Genomic DNA, 20,658 nt, shown 5'->3' on the forward strand with positions numbered 1-20,658 from the left:
TAAGTATTATTGGGTTGTTTTTCTTTATTATAGTCAAGTGGGAATGACGGAGAGCGCAATGTCGGCAACTAATGGTACGTAACGGCCAGATGGGCATGGCTGACAACTCCGGCGTGCATTGCCAAAGATTCGTTCCATCAAAGTCAGCGCGGGTCGGTATGTGTTCGCTGGCAGAACCCAGAGTTTGGAATACAAAATCGGAGCTCTTTTCTTTGTGCGAACATTTTTAATCTCCCCTTTTGAATGCGAATTTGTTCAGCGCACTGAGCTATTCATCGTAAGCGGTATGAACGCCACGAAGAGAGGAAGTGTCGTCATGATTATTGTGACCCGTCTTAATATTGCTGTGCTCAGCTATTATTTATTGCTTCGTTAGAATCTTGAAACGAGGCACTGCGTCTCTAAAACGTTTCGTTACTCAAACAAGATATTTAAAATTAGTTTAGTAATATAATACCTCTAAGAAACGCCACAAGTATTTGCAGAGATAATCATGGAAGCTTAGTTTTACCTCTCTAAGAAAATATATTAAATTCATTCTTTTCAATCTTGTTTACTTCTGAGCACACTTATTAATTATTATTCTATTATTTGCATTTGTTCTTTTTTATACTTTTAACGTACTTACAAAAATAATGTTTTACCTTTGAGCTCCAACGAGAGGGTCAGCATGCTGTTACAATATTCCTGCGTATTTTTATTGTTTGTAAGATTTTGTTAATAGAACGATAATACCGCAGTTTAGATCGCCCTTTGAACATTAACATAACACCGCAAGAGAGCCCGATCGTTAGAACTCTTTGCCCGTCATTTATACCGCACACACAAATGTCCGTATCAGGTTAGTACCCGTAGGAAGGTTGCCACGAGGCTGGGCGGCACAAGCTACTGCCCTATACAAAAGATGCACACAATATCAGAATTCCATGCACCAATCCGGCGTTTTTTTACTATAGCTTCGCTAGAGTTTCTTGTTGTTCTCTAGGTATGTCTCCGAAACGCTTTCCGGCCTACCAGGATATCGACGGGGTGAAGTACGCTTTAGGGTACAGGGCTGTCGATATCCGCGAGGCCCTCAGCTACATGCCCCGAGATGGTGACATCGTCATGGTATCGCACCTGAAATGCGGTAACAACTGGCTGGAACAGATAATGCAACTCATCCTTTACAAGTAAGGATTGTCAGTGATATCAGTTTTTGCTACACGTCTTTTGGAAGGGCTGCATGCCAACCACACTTAAAGAAACGGTAAAAAACAGATATTTAATAAATCGAGAGATATATTAGTGTGAGCCAATTGGCCAATTGCACGAATGATGTGACCGTCAGATGTTTCGCCCTACACTCTAGAAAACCTTGAGCTTCATTCTTCCTGCAAAGCGCCTGGGAAAGTAAATCGCAACAATACACGGAAATGACGGGGTGTGAAAATGTGTTGAGACTTCAAAATGGAGTCTACACTTTGATACACGTTGAAAAGCAGCTTGACGTTTCACAACGGTCGTAGCGCAGATTGTTTTCCTCAGTCTATTAAACATGCTTTCAGCATGGTCGTTCGCCAATCTTTTTTCTGCCGATTGGAGCAGTTTACAGGTGCTTTGAATGTGCTTTGGAGGTTCCCAGGTTCTTTGAAGGAAAGTAGAAGATCCAGATTTCGCAGACTGTAAAAGTAAAATTTTTACGTGGCTTTAAACGTCACGCAATGTGACACCGTTTGAGTTCGTACCGTGTTGCTTTACCAAGGCGAGTACATAAAACACTTCGGTTAGTAATCATTAGGCTTCCCAGCGTAGTTTGCTTTTGCGCTCTTCCTCGAGGAATTGGGCAACGGGACATAAATGAATTCGGGCAAGCGACGTAGTTTTGGTAATTTATACTGCTTACAGTGAATGCATCTATTACGTCATTTTACAGAGGACAGTCCGCCAAAACCATGAGCGAGTTCCACCAACGAACGCCCTACCTTGAACTGGTTGGCACGAGTCAGCTGGAAGCCATGCCGCCTCCTCGTTTCTATAAGACGCACTTCCCTTACGAGCTGCAGCCCATCAACTCCGAGGCTAAATACGTGTACATAACCAGAAATCCACTCGACGTCTGCGTTTCGTTCTACCATTACACATGCCTCATGCCGATTTACAAGTTTGACGGCGGTGCCTTTGACGACTTCTTTGAGCTTTTTGTGACTGGCCAGACCGACCACGGGGACATCATCGACCATCTAGTGTCCTGGTACAAACACAAGGACGACAACAATGTCTTAATCCTCACGTACGAGGACCTCAAGAGGGACTTCAGAAACACCGTCTTGAGACTCGCTTTCTTTCTTGGAGAGGAGTACGCGAGGTCGCTGGAACGCGATGAAGAACTGTATCAGGGGATTGTGGAGCAGAGTAGCATCTCGTTTATGAGCAAGTTTCTTTTCCTCAAGGATGACAAGCTGAAATCGACAGGGGTACGCGGTGAGGATCCGTATTCGAAAGCTGTAAGAAGGTTTTTGTGCGACGAGCCTGGACAGTCGCGTCGCATTGAACTTGTGAGGAAGGGTGCGGTTGGTGACTGGAAAACGCTTTTCAAGCGACAGCATCTCGATCGTCTACGGCGTAGGATCCAAGAAAAAGGGGCCGCTCACATTCTTCAGGACCTGTGGAAGGCTGAAGATTTGGGAGGACTGATTTAGATTTTTACGCAAATTAACACCGATGTAAATTTTATAATTTGCATTAGTCAGAGGCAAGGCTAAATTTAAAATAAAATTGGATATACGCACATCTGTGCACAAAAAAGTTCTGAAAAATAAAGGACAACACGGTCTATTTTGTATTTCAGAGGATATATCTATAAACGCAAGGTGCTCGTGGACAGAATATTTCTCGCATATAGTTTTTTTTCGCTTGTTTTGTTTAATAGTCAACGCTAGTATGTTTCGCGCCTAAAACTCGGTAACCTTTAATTGGTGTGTGCGTGTGATAATAATAGCTGGTGTTATTACTACCAAATTAGACAGGTTAGTGAATGTTGGACAGGTGAAGCAGACTATTTCTATTTGCATAAAACCAATTGCAGGTCAGTCGCGCATTTGTTTATAAGAACGAAGACGCATAACATGATTATTAACTATATATAATTTTTTATAAGAGAATCAAGTTTAAAATTACCGGTAGTTTTTCTTGGTTGCGCACTTGATATCGACCAATAGAAAATCCAGAGCAGGAAGACGTGCTGTTAAAATCCGTAATATTCGTCGTTCGCGTGTCATGCGTTGATATCGTCTCGTAAATCAGTTAAAGGGAGTGCTTTTCGGGTAAGTAGATGCGTAAGAGTTGTTTCTAGAATGGCTTCTTTCCTACGGGGAAATACGGACACACTTAGCTCTGAATAAAGTGTAGATTTTGAATGGTTTATATCAGAATTGTGTCCTAAATTTCATTTATTCCCTAATTTCCGACTATCTGATAATGTTTTTACTAGGATAAAAGAAGATTAATGCTATAATGGTTTTTACGCAATCTACGTCGAAATGAATTCGGTTGCATACTGATGTGCGTCGTGATGTTAAATCTGTTCCTAGAGATTGGGCCGGGCGATTGCAACTCATTTGTGCGCGACATCCCTCAGTTGCATCGATTGGAAATGTGTGCTAGCACCGAAACTCGCATGCTATTTTTTTTGGCTTTCTTCATAATTCACGATGTTTCGTGATCCACGACTAAATACAGGCAGCTGTACATTGCAGAATTTCAGATCATTGATATTTAAAAAAGTAAGATTTTAGAATTTCAACCGTCTTTTTTTGTTTGTTAGCATATTGAACGAAAGTAGCGATGGCGCACGTAAACAAAAAGAACAAAAGTGGGAAAACCTGAATCTCAAAGAGAAAGGCAAGCGCGAATCTGCGTTACATTTTTACACTCCTATGTTGTCCGTTTATTTGAAGCATAACTCAGTACAAACTATCGAAGCGTCAAATCAGCAGCTTTATTGCGAGCGTATGATAAAGAAAAGGAAACACCGAAATAAGTTTACCTTTTTCGTCCTTTCCCGGGTACTTCCCCTATCTTCTGAAAAACGATTACAATTCTCATATAATGTGCCACACGTTTGCGCCAAAACAATCACGCACTAAGCCACGCTCTCCACTTATTGAAGCCACATCGTTTTGTGCCAAGAAGGTCATTCAAATGAAAACGGGTCGAAATAAAGAGTCAGCCCAAGGAAAGAACCTGGGTACTGCAACACGTGGCTTCGGCCAACCTGTCCCAAATTGCGCGGCTTTGATAAACTCGGCCACCCATTTCTTTTTTATTTTCGATATTACGTGGGTAATCCTTCTTACCAGAAGCGAACCTGGCCGGCTTGCTAGAATTAAGCTAGAATGAGCATCTCAGCTAACCGCTCATTCACAATGGAAGCGGATCCGCGTTCGCATAGCGGTTGCGAACGCGGTTGTTCAAAGATCCAGTACAACTGCACGCGCATTGGGTGTCATCGAGTGCGCGTGCAATTGTACTCGATCTTTATACAACTACAGTAATACAACCGCGTACGAAACCGCTTTGTGAACGTGGATCCGCTTCTAGTGTGAATGAGCGGTTAGACTGCTCGAAAGAAAGCATTGCCGAAGCTAGCACACACGCGGAGTGGCGCGCGAAGTCAAGTCTCAAGCGCTCGCGCGCCCCACGCTTGGCAGGCATGAAAGGAGAGCAGCGTGACTGGCGCCCCGCTGCGGCGGGACGCCGAAACAGACTACTCCCGAGCGAACAAGTATGTTTCGTGGCCTCGCCGCTTCAAAAGCTGTGCGCTGACGTCTAGGTCCCCCGAGAAATGGCTCTTTAATGCTCTGTGTCACCAGGTCCTCGCGCTCCAAATCCGCGACCGGGCACTCTGTGGCTCCGCCGTCGAACTGCCGGGCTTTGTGAGCATAGAGGAGGCCAGGGCATAAGGTACCTATAACGAAAGAAGTGATCCTATGCGCCTGGAAACTGGGGGAGAGGAAGAGACAAGAGCGTGCGGGGACATCAGGACGCTAAGTTCTGGTTGGAGCGTAGACCTCGATCTAGCTGCCTTTGTCTGCACTGCGCTCACCGAACGCGGTAGAACACGAATCGCCGCCGTTGGGCGTTTGACGCTCGCATTCGAACGGCTTCGACGATTGCAGCAGAGAAAAAGGAAGCTTTGGGTCCACTAATCATTCGAATCGGAGCTGGGCGTCCTGAGGTTCCCGCTCGCTTTCGTCTCGTTCTCTCCTTTATCTTCTCGGCGCGTAAAAAGAACACTTAAAATATACTTTTCCCACATGTGGTCTTTTGTATACCTTTCTTTCGTCCATCCTGAAGGGACAAAACGCAGGCACGATGGTTATTCGAATGAAGGCGTACAAAAAATTCAACACATCCTTTCACCTTGCGATAAACCGCAGAGGGCGCTTTCAGTAATAGAAGCTAATAAAATGCAGCATGAGTGTCACGTGACCTTGGGGAAGGATGCAGTCATGTGACGCCTTACCAGCGCTAGATTGGCTCAAAACGGCGCTGCAGTTCTTTCTAAAGTGAAACAGAGTATAGTTAATATAATCATAAGAAGCCTCTAATGCTTGCAGAAAAGAACCCCCCCCCCCCCCCCCCCCCCCCGATATTCCAAAGACAATAAAAGCCTGAAAAAGCATGTTTATTGTATCTGGGAAAGTCCTTCCTCGCTTCAGAGCGGGAACAAAAGGAGTATGCTATGAGAAACTACAGCCTGGGGAAGTGGGCAGCAGCGACGGCTTCATTCAGCAGTTGGAGGTAGTCGTTGTAGAGCAGAGTGTAGAGCTCGTGGTTCACTTTCTTCTCCACTTCCTCGATAAATTTACTCCTGCGCGCAGCGTTCAGGTTCAGTTGCCTGTCGTACTGCGTGTTGAACCGGATCTTGTCGATGTGGAAGGTGCGCACTTTGGTCAGTCTTCCCGACGACATGGCCTCGAAGCGACCGACCGTGTCCACCACATTGACGGTGATGGGAATGCGCTTGTCCGTGGCCAGCAGGTTATCTCCTTCGACCTTCGGGGGAAAAAAAAGTGCTCCATTTTAATTCTAGGGAAAGTTCGTCTGCTTCTTTCGCGGGGGTTCCAAGGACATCAGAACTACGCCGACCTCTGACTGGCTCTGATAGGAAGGATAGTGGGTAGACCTCGAGGCAATTAGCAATGAGGTCTACCCACTACCTTTTCAATCAAAGCCCATCGGAGCTCGGCATACTGACGTCAATGCAAACCCTGCCATAGCCTCCTCTATACTGACAAAGCCTGGCAGGTCGCCACGAGAAGCGGCCGCCGAAACGGAAAAGGTGGAGCCGCAGACAACGGATGAGAGGTTAGCCACGTGACTGGCGCCCCGCTGCGGCAAGACGCCGAAACACACTAGTCTCGAGCGAACGAGTGTGTTTCGGGGCCTCATCGCTGCAAACCCTATGCGCTGACGTCCAGGTTCTCCGAGAAATGGCTTTTTGATGCTCTGTGCTACCATATCCTCGCGCTCCAAATCTTCGACGGGGCATTCTATAGCTCTGTCGTCGAACTGCCAGGCTTTGTAAGTATAGAGGAGACTATGCCCCTGCGAAAGAAGCGGACCGACTTGCGCTCCGCATTGGGAGCGTGTGATACCTATATGCAGCTCCCTAGCAGCTTTATTGGCAGCTTTACTGGCAGCTCTACCAAAGACAGCGTTCGTGTAACGTCGCGCAGTGAAGCGCCGCCGCCAGTTCACAGCTCTTCTAATGCGCTCGCAGCGTCTTGGCCGCCCGTGCGACTCCCCGCCGCCATAATTCTCGAACTCTCTCCGGAATAAACAGTTGGAACCTTTACATGCAAAAACCAATCCGCGTCCATCGTTGCTCCGTATGCGTTCTCACGTCGTTCGACCCGCAAGGTGCTGCTTAAAGCTCGGGATCGGTCGCGGCCCTCGCAGGTGAAAGCAACAACGACAGCAACGTAGCGCCATGTTTTTCGCTTATTTAAAATGGTACACGCGTCTTCAAAGCGTTGGTGTGTTGGACGGTCCAGTAATCTATACGCGACAAGATTCACAGGGCCGGTGATTGATAAAATGCACATGAGATGTAATATTTCCTCTTCTTTTTATTGGGATTGCTCTTCGCTCCCTCATGTATCGAGTGCACGTACTGGGATCGAGATTATCGCGGTTGTTTTTGCCAGCGCATGAAAGGGTTCTGAAACCTCAGTTTTTGGCTCTTGTGTAAAGAACAAAAAAATATTGTGCCGACTGTACCTTTGAGCGTTTTGTACAGCGCTGTGCTCGGGTAGGCTGCCACTGATCAGATGGTAGACTCGACAGATTCACGGGATGTCCATGCTAAATGCTTCTGCCAGTCCGTCCAAAATTAGAATATGCTTCTGCTGCGTGGGACCACGCTCACTCGTCGCCAATTGCTCTTATTCCCGAATCCCACTAGAGGGACAAACAGAAAAGAACGACAGCGACAAGCCTCGAACACATGCAGCATGCTCGAGATGGTACACATGGCTGGTGTTCATTCGTTCGGTGCTTGTGAAATAAGCACGAGTGATCGTAAACCTGCCAAAGATACCCTCGCGTGCATGATGCTTGTGTTTAAGCATAGCCTGCTTTATTCTACAAAGCCTGTCAAATCGCGAAAGAATCAGGTTTGAGGCTTGTCACGGTCGGCAGTTTCTGTTTCTCAGTCTAGTGGAACTCCGGCGATGTTGAATCTATTCAAAACCGCTCTGCTGGTGTCATATTGACAACCTATCATCGCCACTGTCAGCATTTACACCATAAAAAACTTCCCCAAAAATATGCCTTTCCCGTCTTTTTTGCATAAAATCTTCGATCGAAATGTTACCCTTCATCACAAACTAATTACTCTACCTTTTTACATATCTGCTCGCATTGATTACGGCCATAAGGTCGGTATTCGAAATTTTATAAATCCCGCGTTTAAATATTTTTTATGCCTCAAACATCGATCGACTGGAACCACTTTTCCGCCTAGATTGCTTACAGCACTGATATTGTTTTGTTTAAAAATTCCGTTCCTGATATGTGCACCTTACGCTTAATATTTCGTAGTTCTCTCCCCCCTTGTACTTACGTCGAGGGTATTTGAAATAAACAAAGAAATAAATAGGAGCCCCAACGTGGCGTCACTAGCTTGTCGCTCGCCATCCAAAACTGTCGTCTGCGCGCTGTCATTTTTGCTCGGTGGGCAGTGCAACGTGTTTTAAGCACACGAAATAGCTCTCTCCTGCCTAACGTGGGATGCCGAGCCTGTCTCGACAGCGCAGTGACTCGGCATATTTGCGCCTGTGTGATAGGCCCTGAGAAGATGTCTATGCGGAGAACAAATCGTATGCTACTTGCGCAGGAGTGACGGTGACGTCAGAACGGCGCCGGGTTCTGATTGGCTCTGATTCAAAGGATAGTGGGTAGACCCCAAAGCTAGATAGATGCCTCGAGGTCCACCCACTATTTTTTTTTCAATCACCCAATAAGAGCTTGGCGTTCTGAGATCATCGGCGCCCATTGTGCAAAAAGCAGACCAACTTGGGCTCCGCATAGTCAGTGACCATGTCAAGAAACGCAGAGAATGGCAAGACGCGAGTATCTGATCATCGCATCGCAGTCAATCAGACTGCACGATAAACGGATGCCGAGGAACCAATCACAAACCAAAGAGCGATAACTTAAAAAGCCGGACCCAGCGTTTCTTCGTCTGGTAGTGACCAGAGTCACTGACGGCTCAAAGGGAAGGTGGAGCACTTTTACCGCGACGTTGTATATGGCTAGGGTTCCATGCATTTTTGGTGTCCGTGTGCAAATATCAGAAGTGAGAAATCGCACGTAAAAGCGCTCCATTGGATGGAAATGCATATACGCCCCGTCATCTCAATATGCCTTTTGATAAGGAAAGACGTTGAAACGTGTGATAAGGAAAATACGAACGAGAACAATGGGCCTTCTCCCGCTCGAGCCGGGTGACGTGTTTGCTTTACATATACAGGAGCAGCACAGCCTTCATATGTAAAGCATTATACGTATACATTTAAATTTAGCAAAGACACATAATTTTTAAGGTGTCTGGATTGCAGCTTTTACTGTTTGTTCGAATTCAATGAGATCTTTACGGATTACGGACGGTTTACTTCAATTTACGGACGGATTACTTTATTTTTTCGAACGGACTGCTTTAATTACTCGTTATTGAAAAAAAAAAAGAACATAATACAAAAGTGAAAAGGCGGTGAGAGTGCAGGCGAGCTAGTGGTAGCTAATCATGTCGTATTACACCTGAGACTGCGGTGGAAGAAATCGGAAGAACTTTCAGTAGAAGGAAGGATAATACAAAAGCTGGAGCAATATGATTGTGCGATCACTCGCTCGACCAAAGCTCAGCTTTCCTTTAATAAACGCAGAATATAGTGAGATACCAGCATCTTATCATCTTCCCCAGAGTCCATGTGCGTGCAACATTAACTAATAAAAACGTAAAAACAAACGATAAAAAAGACGAATTGCTAAGGAAGGCGCGTTTGCGTAAAATGCAACGACCTGCGTTTCTGAAGCTTCCAGTCAATACGGTATTCCCCTTCCCGTAGATTTTCTTTTTGTCAAACATGTTTTCTAGTTTTATTTCACCCCATCCTCAGGACGCTTTGTGGTGTACGGATAGTGAAGACTATACATTTACGCATAAAAATCTCGAAGCAACATCTCGGAGCACCATCTTGCCGCCAGTCAAACAAGCTCAACAGCACAGTGCGCAATGGTATATAGCTCCCGTCAGCGGACTGTGACGCACACAATTGTCTGACGGAGAAAAATATTTTCAGCGTCTGCTTTCCCGGAAGTAACCTGATGAGCCGAATGTTTCGATCCATGGCGAAACACCCAGTGGAGGATGCGACACGAAGACAAGGTAGAACTCAACAAATGCAATGTGGTCGAGGAAAACGATACGAGCGAGCGAAACGTCATGTTTGTTATCCCGTCTCAAATTAGAGCCAGTTTACAACAGCTTTGGCGGGCACACACACACAACAATTAAATGGCGTCATCGTCATGGCGCGCGCACCGATCTCGACCGCGTTTTGGTGTGACGCACGGCGACGACGCTGTTTGTTTTTGCTTGCGCAAAGTTTTTGCGTACGCTGCTCTAAACTCACCAGAGTAACTGACGGCTGAAGAAACGTATATTATGTTCATATTTAAAGGGACCCTCGAGTGCATTTTGAGAGCGTCTTTTTGTGGAGATAATTAAAAAAAAAACTCTAAACATCCTAAAAGGAAAACAATAATTACGCTTTTGGCCCTCCTATTTTTACTATTAAAAATCTAATCAAAGATCCTGACACCCTACTCCTTCTGATCCCTGGACAGACGCTAGGAAGCGCCGTCGGACAGCGTTCTGAAACATGAACTGACGTAGTACGTCTCCTACTCCGAGATATTTACGGATTTGTAAAAATATATTGCACAACGCACGTAAAAAAGAGTAATAATAATAACGCACGGGATTTCTACGCAATTAACTATTTTAATTGGTCAAAAATCACGGAGTTAGTAAAGACCTAAAATTCCCCCACCCCGAAAGAAAATAGTGCCCGCATATTTCTACGGCCGTGAGTTAACTCTGTTCGCCATCAAGTTGAGTCAACAGCCAACGCTACAAGCACAAGCTGGCCCACGCTCCCGGCTTTGAGCCGTGCATTTCTAGCTCGGGTGCTCGTTCGGCGGAACAACACTTAAAACTAGCGACTTAAAAGTAGGGAATATTGTATTTCAAATCTTATTATCAACAATGAGCGTTAATTGTGCTGAGCTTAGTTAGAATGCACTGTATGTCTTAAAGCGGTGTGTGGTGATACAATATGTTATGGCTTTGTAAAACGGTATTTTTTGTGCGATGCTTTCTCATTTATGTTAAAAATTTGTACAATTTCATTGTATAATTCCTTTAGTGCTTGCTTTGCGACTGCTTGTTTAGGGTGGCTAGGGGCCAGTTAAGTTGTTTTTACAGCTTTCTTTCCTAGTCACCTTTCAACTTTTTGTTGGAAAAATAAAAATATATTATTAATATTATTATTATTTTGAGCTTTTGCGCTCGTGCCATTGGCTGCAAACTCAGCCTAAGGGTCAAAAGAGTGTAGGACGTCTTGGCGTCCAAACTACTAATTTTCATTGAATAAAGCCTAACAAACAATAAGCCACCAAAAACAAGCTTCTGCAAAAAGCACTTGAGTGTCCCTTTAATGCTTTGTAATTCGTTTTGAGCCCCAGCTCCATGACGTGTTTTCGAGACGCCTCGGCCGCGAGGGCGTCTTCCAGCGTCGGAGCGCGTCGCTCCAGGCCACACCCCAGGATGCTACGCGCGCGAGGGCGCCGATGTCTGCCTCGGCCAGATCTCGGCGTAGCGCCAGAAGTGGCTCGCCGGCAGGCTTGGGAAGTAGTCCGTTACAAGCAACAGATCACTTCGAATCTGTTACTGTTGGCAATAATTGTGGCATTGTCCCGTTACTTTTTTCTTTCGGCAGTTATTTTTTTATGCAATTTCGTTTCTAAATATTGGTAACGGATTACCCTAATTACTCGTTACCTGGAAAATATGAAGGTAAGACAAAAGCTGGAGCCTTTTGAGAGTGCCACCACCCGCTCGACCAAAGCTCGAAAGCGAGCGCTCGCGCGCATCCATTTTTCGGTACTGCATGCAACTTTACCCCGTTCGTGCCGAAACTGAAAGTGCGAGAAAAGGTGCAGGCACGAGAGCGCAGCTTGGAGGCGCTGCGCTCACGCTCGAAAGGCCCGTTCCAAAAGGGAGCTTTCGTCGGTCAGTTCCGTAACTCCGTGACTCATAGCATGCGTAGACGCTGCGACTGAACATGCGCAACGCTAGTATTGTCTGCAGAATTTCAGTGATACATTCCGGTCGCCGTAAGCTTGCGAGATGGCGGGTGGGGTAGCAGCTTTTGCTGCCTTGACAGCTTGCAGGTGAGCCCAATTGTACCTACACATCTGTCTCTTAAATACAATATTTTACTTTACAAGGACTACCATAATGCGGGCGTATCAGAGCTAGAAAGTAGTGTTGCGGACCATTTTTCGAAGATTTTTATTCTTTGCTTGAGAATTGTGCGGGGAAAAGTAACGGAAGGTAATTTAAATTGCCTTACGTTACTTTTCCCCGCACAATTGCTGGTTACGTTGCTAATTAGCAACGTAACGAGCAAAGTAATCCTTTAATTTTCAGCCGAAGTAATTCGTAACGATAATGCATTATATTTTTTAATTTGTAATTGTAATTCATTACATTTTTCAAGTAAGGGGCACAAGTCCGCTTAGCAGGCAACGACCATTCAGGGTCAGGCGGGGCGGAAGAGAGGCCGGGCGCGCCCGGCGCGCCCTTATGAGCATCTGAGTCTGTCTCCGTGCAGAGACGTCTAGACACGTGCAGCAAGCTGTACAACGGTCTTGGAAATGGCAAGTAAATATTTTTCACGTAAAATTACCAGGAGATGTTTTCAAGGTCTACATAAACTTCTTTGCGCAACACCAATACCCTGTAAGCAGGTGGTTGTCGCCAATTGTCCGACGATGTAGGCCTAGCCGATCTGGCGGCACCGCGCAGCACCCGACCGACGCGAACTGGCGCACGTACCCCATGGGGTTCCTTCGCCCTGCTTCTCGTCAGCTGTCGCTGATGCGGAGAGATGCGGACGCCAACGATATGCGCGAAAAACGCGTCCACGTGGTTGGGCCTGTGTATGGAGGTTTTGTCGGCTAGCTCCGCAATATGGTGTGTTGCGGAGCTATATTAAGGTGTTCTGAGGTCAGAGCTCCCTGTGGTCTTTGAGCCGCCAGTGACGGCGCTCGCCTGAAATCAGTTTCCGCGTCTCGTTGGCTCTGGACAGCAATTGGCCTGACGCCTAGCTGCACTCTTCAGAAGTAGACGCACAAGCATTTTAGAGTTTGCAAGGGTCTGAACATTGATCAATTTTGTTTTCCCATGCTGAGCTGGCGTGTTGAGAGGGCTGCTTAGCGACTCATAAAACGTATATATATAAATTTGCAAACTTCGAAGTGTGAAGCGAGGCTCCAGGGAATCCCGGTGCTGTCACGTACCTTGGCCATGAAGGTGGCGTTAATTCCGCTGAAGTCCACAGTGCAGGAGAGGCTGGCGTCGAATCCGATGGCCGTCACAGGGCCGCAGTCCCCGACGCGGTGGACGCCCGTGTCAAAACCCCGGATGGCGCCTTGCTTCATCTTCACCTTCAGCTCCCGGTTCGTGATACCTGTCCTCTCTACCTGCGGAGCAATAAATCGAGAAATATAATAAATTGACAATAACAATTTCTCTTCCGAGCGTATATACAAACATCATGGAACGCTGGGCGGCTTGCATTCGGTTCAATGCATTCTTCAGAATTACAAGTATATCCCCTCGATAATTAACCTATATGTTTAAGATTGATTCCCTACACTGCTAAATATATCAATGAGTAATGCTGTACATACAACGCCCGGCTGTACGACCGGAAGTTGCTACGTGCTGAATGGTAAATACATGCACGGCGACCGCTTACTCTGGAACCAGAAGATGGCTTGTACTATCTAGCCGAATAATACCCCCTATTATTTGTAGTACTACTCCGCGTTGTTGAAGAAATTAAACTAGAGTTACTGACCCGACGTCCCTTGAGATTGACCTAGCATTCCTCTAACATATTTCTGTTTTGTTCCATAGCTTTGAGAATATGTTGTATCCTAGTCCTCTTTAAATCCTAGGCCTTTGAAGAAGTATGCCTCTTTGGGCAGTGCCATTGCGTTAATAAGATTTTGGAGCTCAGCTCTTAGCCGCCTGTCTCCGGGTTTCATGGTGTCGCCGTCGGCGTCGGCGTAATCACCCCGCTAAATTTAGCGGGAAATTGAATTTTTGTTGAGGTCACGTGACGTCAATTTCCCGCTAAATTTAGGAGAGCGAATGACGTCACATGAATGTGTCACGTCGCCCATGAACACATTCAGTTTCTTCGCTAGATTTAGCGGAAAAATATACGTCATGTGACCTCAACATCAATTCAGCATCTTCGCTAAATTTAGCGGGGGAAAACGACATCACATGACTTTGTGTCACGTCAGCCATGAACAAATTGAGTTTCTCCACTAGATTTGGCGGGAAAACTGACGTCACGTAACCCCAACACCGCTCTGAATTTAACGGAAGAGGAGGAGGGTCATATCCTCCCATCCGTACCCTCCCCTCCTCCTCCTCAAGAGCTGCACTCTAATTTCGCGTTACAGAGATTTGTAAACGCCTCATGTTTTTAGATTCTATAGTGACTTGTACCCGACGCTTCCCGCGTGGCGCACGCTTGGTAGCGTTTCAGCAGACCGGTTCCCATTGTCTAGAGTGACTTGAACATTCCGCGACTCTAAGAAAAGGCGTTTTCGCCAATTTCTTTTTTTTTTTGTCGACGATGATGCTGTTTGTGAACGCGATGGCCTGGTTCTTCTGCTAGCGTGCTCGGCTAATAGCTTGCCCTGTGTGTCCTTATTTTTAACATCATACTGATGCCTGCGTTGTTGTTCTAGGAGGTTTTTCCTCAACGTACGAGGCGGGGCAGTGACCACGAGCAATCCTGTAGATAAGTCTTCGCGAGTTTTTATTTTTATTTTTTTATTTTGGAGGACGATTTTTTGAAAGGCACAAAAGATGGTCGACGGTAGACTCTGGTTTGTGTGTCACAGCTATGCTGTACTTCCGCAAGACGAGACGCAAACAGGGTTGGAAGGAGGGACGGCGTCTTCTGCTCCCGTGATTGAGCGGTCGAGTTGACCTTGAAACGTTGGCTTCTCAAATTTTACATGGTTAGATTATTTGTTTGTTGTAATCTTTAGACTTCTTGCTTTGTGATTTGTTCTTGGTTTTCAGTTACCCGCTAACTCCGCAATGGCTTTCGCTTCGGAGCGTTAAGGGGATATTGGCCACTTGCCAGACGCTGGGTTGTCTAAGCACTCAGTGACAGCTTTTACACGGACTCGATAAAAGCGAGAAATTGTAACGAGGATTGAGAAGAAGAGGAAGAAAGAGAAGAATTGGGTGCCCGTGAATGGTCTGCTTTCGATGCGATGCGAAGCGCTTTGGTTGCATCCATGTAAGCATAGCCAGTGACTTTATAGAATATCGGTGGGCTTACCGTGAACTTAAACTCTCCGATAGTTGCGTTGGGGTAGAGCTTTGCCGTCCTTCTGACGAGTGCCGGCATTTTCTGGAGCAAGACATGGTCTAAGAAGTCGTTGGAGTCCTTGATGGAAGCGCCATAGGCTGCAATATATTGTGAGAACGTCAGTGGACAAACGGGCTACGGAATGTGTCGCAGAATCGTTCGAAACAGGGTACCACACTCTTGAGAGCCGTTTTTAAAGCGGCCCCTAACAGAATTAACTTTTGATACATTCTAAGACAAAACACCGAGACTGGTGAAAAGACGAAGGAAAACACAACACACAAGAATGTTAGACTTTTATCAGCTTGTTTGCGTCCAAACGTTTTTGTTCGTGAATTCTTGATGTATCACTTGCACCCAAGTACCGTTTAAGACAACGTATCGTGGTAATTGTTTGTCTAAAACGACTAATTTAATTGCACCTGCCTGATTCTAAACCGAAGACGAACGGACGGTAAGGGGATAAACATAGACGCCTCAAACGCAGCATTATATATTTTTTAACACGCCATGTTGTGTTGAATTTATTTTGCTTGATTATTTTTTATTTAGATGCACTCAAATGTAGTTAAATTTTTTATATATTCATAATGAGCACCTTACTTTGAATAACCGTTTCGTATATTAGTTTTCCTAAGAAATGTATGTTGGAATGTTAAGAAGTCGGAAGAATACTAAATTTTATTACGATACTAATTTCAACCAAATTTAAATATTGCAAGTCTTCACCAGGTTTACTGAAATGCCAAAACAACTAAATGATAATTCTTCAAGTGTGAAACTATAATAACTTCTAAATTTGTTTTGTAATTGATATACTGCAGCCACTTGCCTTGTGTACATTAGAGTCGTTGGTACCAAAATATAAGCGTTAAAAATATTTGATTATCAAAATAGTGTTAATTATGCAGAGATGTTTTGGCAAGAAACGTTCCTTGTTTAAATATATATTTGTAGTTAAAGGAGGGGAGTCTATTCCGAAAACGTTTGTGTCAATGGAACTCTGTCACTATTCAAATTTATTCGAACATTCGTAACGTTTATTCTCATTAAAAATATCTTATTTATATTCAGCTACGTTCAGTTCAATTTTAAGCACATCAGTTACCAAAATATAACTGAAAGCCTTATAGCTCCGCTTCACTTATTAATCGAAGATAAGAATAGAGGCTTTGCAGTTAGTCGTAGTTTTATGCAGATACAAATGATAATTTTAAGTGCAAAACAAAACATGCACTGAAACTGGCTAATACGCACCTGACGCTACGAAGGCAAGGAACAAAACGCTGAATCCAATCATCATCGTCTGTTGAATCCTGAAAAGCGAAACAATAAGTAAAAAGAACCTTATAATAGCCATAGATTCCTGGCGAGCTTTTGAAATACTCTGATAAAAGTTAAATATTATGGTATGTAAATAGAAATCAGCCACTACAGAGGCTAAAGCTATCTATCTCTCTAAGTGTGCCAAAGAAAACATATATTTTTGCAGAGTACAAAGAAAATCAATTGTTCTCATTTAAGAAAAAATCTCAAGATAATCTCAAAGCAAAAAAAAAAATTGTTCTACACACACAGACACAGACACACACACACACACACACACAGACACACACACACACACACACACACACACACACACACACACACACACACACACACACACACACACACACACACACACAAACGCCTATGCTGTGAGCTTGAACATGCTTTATGTGCACAGATCACGCTTGGTGTCAGACTGTATTTTTAGGAAACAAATAACTTCACAGTTCAAACAATGTTTTCCGCTTTCTTGGAAAAGAAGCTATGCCACTATGGAGGTTGTTTCAGGTGCGAGATGTCCAATCCACATAATTCGACTGCGCTTCTACGGAATTATATTTTCACAACCTCTCTTCCATCGATTGTTTATCCTATAAAGTCCGTATTCATCTATAAAGAGTGGTTTGGATGGCTAATGCTCGGGGACAGCGATGAAGGGACCAAGCGATAAAGGAAACCTCAGTATCATATAGAATTAAAATTGGTGAATTGTGATGTAATGGTTCCATTGTTTACAGTGACATCTTGGAAAAGAAAGAAGAAGAGAAGGATTGGCGTCTCGGGAAACGTGCTGAGGTGGTCCTGACCAACGTTGCTCTTGGAGGCCATGTTCTGTCGTTCACAGCACCATCACCCGAATCCCCACTACCAGAAAAGTACGTCACTAAGGCATACTCGAGTCACCCCGAGGCACCTCCACAAACCAAGGAAGCGGCGAGTGATCCGAACGACAAGTCAAAATTTCTTTGATAAATCTTTTTTTTTTTATTTCATTTATTTTATTAAATTTTAGTAACTCCCAGGTTCATATCTGCTTATCAAGAATTTAATTGTAAACAATGACAGTGTTTACAATCTTTGCCGCCATGGTAGCTAAGTCTTTAAAAAATAAATGCCTGTTTGCGTTACAAACTTTTCTGACCTCTAAAAGGAATGGCCAAGACCATTCCTCCTCTGTGAATGGAGCAGATTTTTTCAATAGCACTCTAGTATTTTTCTTAATTTTGACAAGTTTTTTCTTAATATGTTTCATTTTAAGAAATATGATATGACACATTCTTAGATACTCCATAACAAATACAAAGCAACAATAATTTATCTTTCTAGAAGAATTTTGTTTTCGTCTTTACATAAAAAAAATATAAATGCGCAACTCTTGTGTTTGGTGAGAACATATAAGGTTATCAGTAGAAAACAAATTGCCGCTCCAGCAGCTCACAGTGTGTCCCGATTTCTCAATTACCGATAACGCCTAAGCACTGGAGAGCTCTGCCATGCTTCTGTGCCTCCATGAAGGGTTCACCAAAATGTCACGCACATCTTTGTTTTTTCAAACCTGACCCTCGTGAATAGAAATGCGAAAACTAAATGACGAGGCATCGTTAGCCTTCTCCTCATGAATGAAACAATTTGTTCCACCGATATCGACTAAGCAAATCCCAGTTTTGTGGCGTATAGGGTCGCGATGCTACAACGCTTCAGTAAGGGCTGTTCGAGGCCCCGACCGTCCTCCTTCGCTATGCCGAACGTCTTTTCTGTGCTCGCTCACTTTCTCTAAGTTATGCGACCTTGACCGCTGATCGAGGTATGCGTTCGTCAAACGGTGGGCTTTCGCTCGACCTTCAATAAACCTAAAAGAAGGAACTTGTGAGGACTTAAGCCCCGTGCTATTATGCAGCGTCATTCACAGGTTGCGACAAGCAATGCACGTGCCGAGAGACGTATGCGCATAAAGAGCAGACTGTCCTTTAGTTCATTCTCCTACGAAAGACAACCATGATACATATGAAACTCGCACCGAATCACAAGTCGCCACTGTACAAAGAGTTTGGAAGAAGCGCGCCTTTGATATCTGAACTTCGGCAAGTGCTGGTCGAATAGGCGAAAAGTAGAAGTGCTTATGTTGCTAAACATAACCTCGTAAAAATAAGTCCTGATAGAAAAATAACAGTTTTTATTGGATCACCATTCCATCAGATGTTATTGTAACAACGAAAACATTGTGGTTTCTATTAAAAACAAGTAAGGAGGGGTTACATTCTGACAAAAATTCGAATGATCTGGACTTTGCGCCGTACACTGAAAACAATTATACTACACACTGACAGCTTAAAAAAAACAGTGCGTGGCCCGTCCGGATTATCTTATCATCGCTCTGCAGTCCATGAGATACTGTCGTTTGCCGATAAGAATGCGAAAGAGCAAATTACGAAGCAAGATGCGTGAACATGCCCCGCGTAACTTAAGCAGTCAGCGTCTGAAGTATAGGCGATCTATTAGGCGTGACGTAAACCGACATTAACAAACATAGTTCACTCACCACCACGACGCGGCATTAGCGTTCAAAATGCTCATTTGTATTAAATTTGTGCTTGCATTTTTACCATCGCTGTTTCTAAATAATAGCCGAGGCTAGGGAGCTAACTAAACTAAGAGAGAAAAATAGAACTTTAAAAGCAACCCTAAGTTTCAACAAAGTTAGAAGCTTCATGTAGGGACGTTTTTGGGGCTACCGTATTTTTTCGCCCATTTAAATAGTTGCATCACCATCGGGTATCCATTAAATACCAGGGCCAGCTCGAATGCTTCCTAACTTTCTATTACTATAGTAACAGTACTAAATCTCGAATACCATACTTTTCACCCATGCCAGGTCATGCGGTTCTTGTAAGTCCCTTTGTTGGGTAGCGTCTTGAAAATAAACTTGAAAGGAAATATCCAAAGGACGTAAGAGTTTTATCGGGCTTTTCACGAAAAGAGTAGTTCTATCAAAGTTAGCAAAAGTTCGGTCACCCCTCTGGGGTGGGGTATGTAAAATGGTTGTTTTCCCCGAGAAAGAATAAACGTGACGGTCAAAATAGAAGATTAGCGAACAATGGCGGGAGAAACGAGGCACGTCTGAGCTGCAAACGTCGTCCTCGATTTCAGACGTTGCGACTTGGTCGCCCCATTCACACTGGAATTCAAATCGTAACCATGTAGCGTTTTCATAATTAAATGTTTCTAAACTTGCATTGGATCTTTAGTCACCACGTTCGCAACCGCTTTGCGAATTCGGCTTAAACGCCAGTGTGAATAGGGCGTAAAGGACAGGCGGCACTTACCGAAGAGGTGCGGCTATCTCGGCCCGCCTTTGTCGTTCGACTGAGCGAGCAGGCGATACGTCGATCGGTGCTGAGTCGGCGGCAACGTGACTCCATGCTTCCTGTTCGTGCCCTCCTCGCACCGTGGACTTGTTTGCCTGGCAAGTCACGTCAGGCGCGTGGCGACATTGGAAACCTGTTGCCGGACACCCCCTCCTCCTTACATCTCTTGCCGAAGACAGTGCAATCCAGGCTTGCCCATTTGTTGAGTGGTCAAGGGGGAAGATGGACCGAAAACATATTTGGTATAACAACGAGGATCCTCTTTTATAGGCATTAAGTGTGGAGTATTGTGATAGCTTCGTCTGGAGCTGGAGAAACGTGTACTTTGAACTGGGCTATATTCTCTATCAGTTCACGATGAACCGTGGAAGTGTCTGCGAGACATCGAAACTTTTCCAATGCCGGCTGAGTGCACTTTATCTGCGAGAGGTCGCAACTTGAAAGAAATTAACATTTATTTTCTTTCGATTTTACGCGCCGCCGTTTTGCCAATCTCTACCTTTCTAATACAAAGGAACACCTACTCGCTTGCACGTCTGTTCAGCGTTTCGTTGAGGTCGGAAACCGGCGAAACTGCAAGGTGCAGTCTCATACCGGCTGCAGCACTTCATTGGGCAGTGAAGAGTGTTGTTTGTATTCAGAAGTGATCGTTGGCGAGCCACGATCACGAGCAGTTCCGTCGCACCCGCCGAGCAGGAGAACCGGGGGACCCTCACTAGAGCGCC

At 44.8% G+C, this 20,658-nt stretch overlaps 2 protein-coding genes across 3 annotated transcripts; one reads left to right on the forward strand and one right to left on the reverse strand.

The window, feature by feature from the left end:
- The first annotated feature begins 987 nt into the window (after positions 1-987).
- Positions 988-2,681, forward strand: LOC8038221 (sulfotransferase ssu-1). Its single transcript, XM_029989310.4, has 2 exons — positions 988-1,172; positions 1,916-2,681. Exons 1-2 carry the CDS (start codon positions 988-990, stop codon positions 2,679-2,681), a joined length of 951 nt encoding a protein of 316 aa, XP_029845170.2.
- Positions 2,682-5,652: 2,971 nt separating this feature from the next.
- Positions 5,653-20,021, reverse strand: LOC8038220. Of its 2 annotated transcripts, none has more exons than XM_029989309.4 (5): positions 19,892-20,021; positions 16,497-16,555; positions 15,210-15,337; positions 13,135-13,317; positions 5,653-6,039 (listed from the first exon to the last, which is right to left on the reverse strand). In XM_029989309.4, the coding sequence occupies exons 2-5, from the start codon at positions 16,540-16,542 to the stop codon at positions 5,734-5,736; spliced, it is 663 nt and encodes a 220-aa protein (XP_029845169.2). In that variant the 5' UTR covers positions 16,543-16,555; positions 19,892-20,021; the 3' UTR covers positions 5,653-5,733. The 2 variants fall into 2 exon arrangements, with proteins under 2 accessions (XP_029845169.2, XP_040070006.1); XM_040214072.3 differs by lacking the exon at positions 19,892-20,021 and adding an exon at positions 19,425-19,450.
- Between the last annotated feature and the right edge of the window lie 637 nt (positions 20,022-20,658).

Source organism: Ixodes scapularis, unplaced genomic scaffold (assembly GCF_016920785.2).
Source record: "Ixodes scapularis isolate PalLabHiFi unplaced genomic scaffold, ASM1692078v2 PGA_scaffold11__112_contigs__length_91849675, whole genome shotgun sequence".
Taxonomy (NCBI): Eukaryota; Metazoa; Arthropoda; class Arachnida; order Ixodida; family Ixodidae; genus Ixodes; species Ixodes scapularis.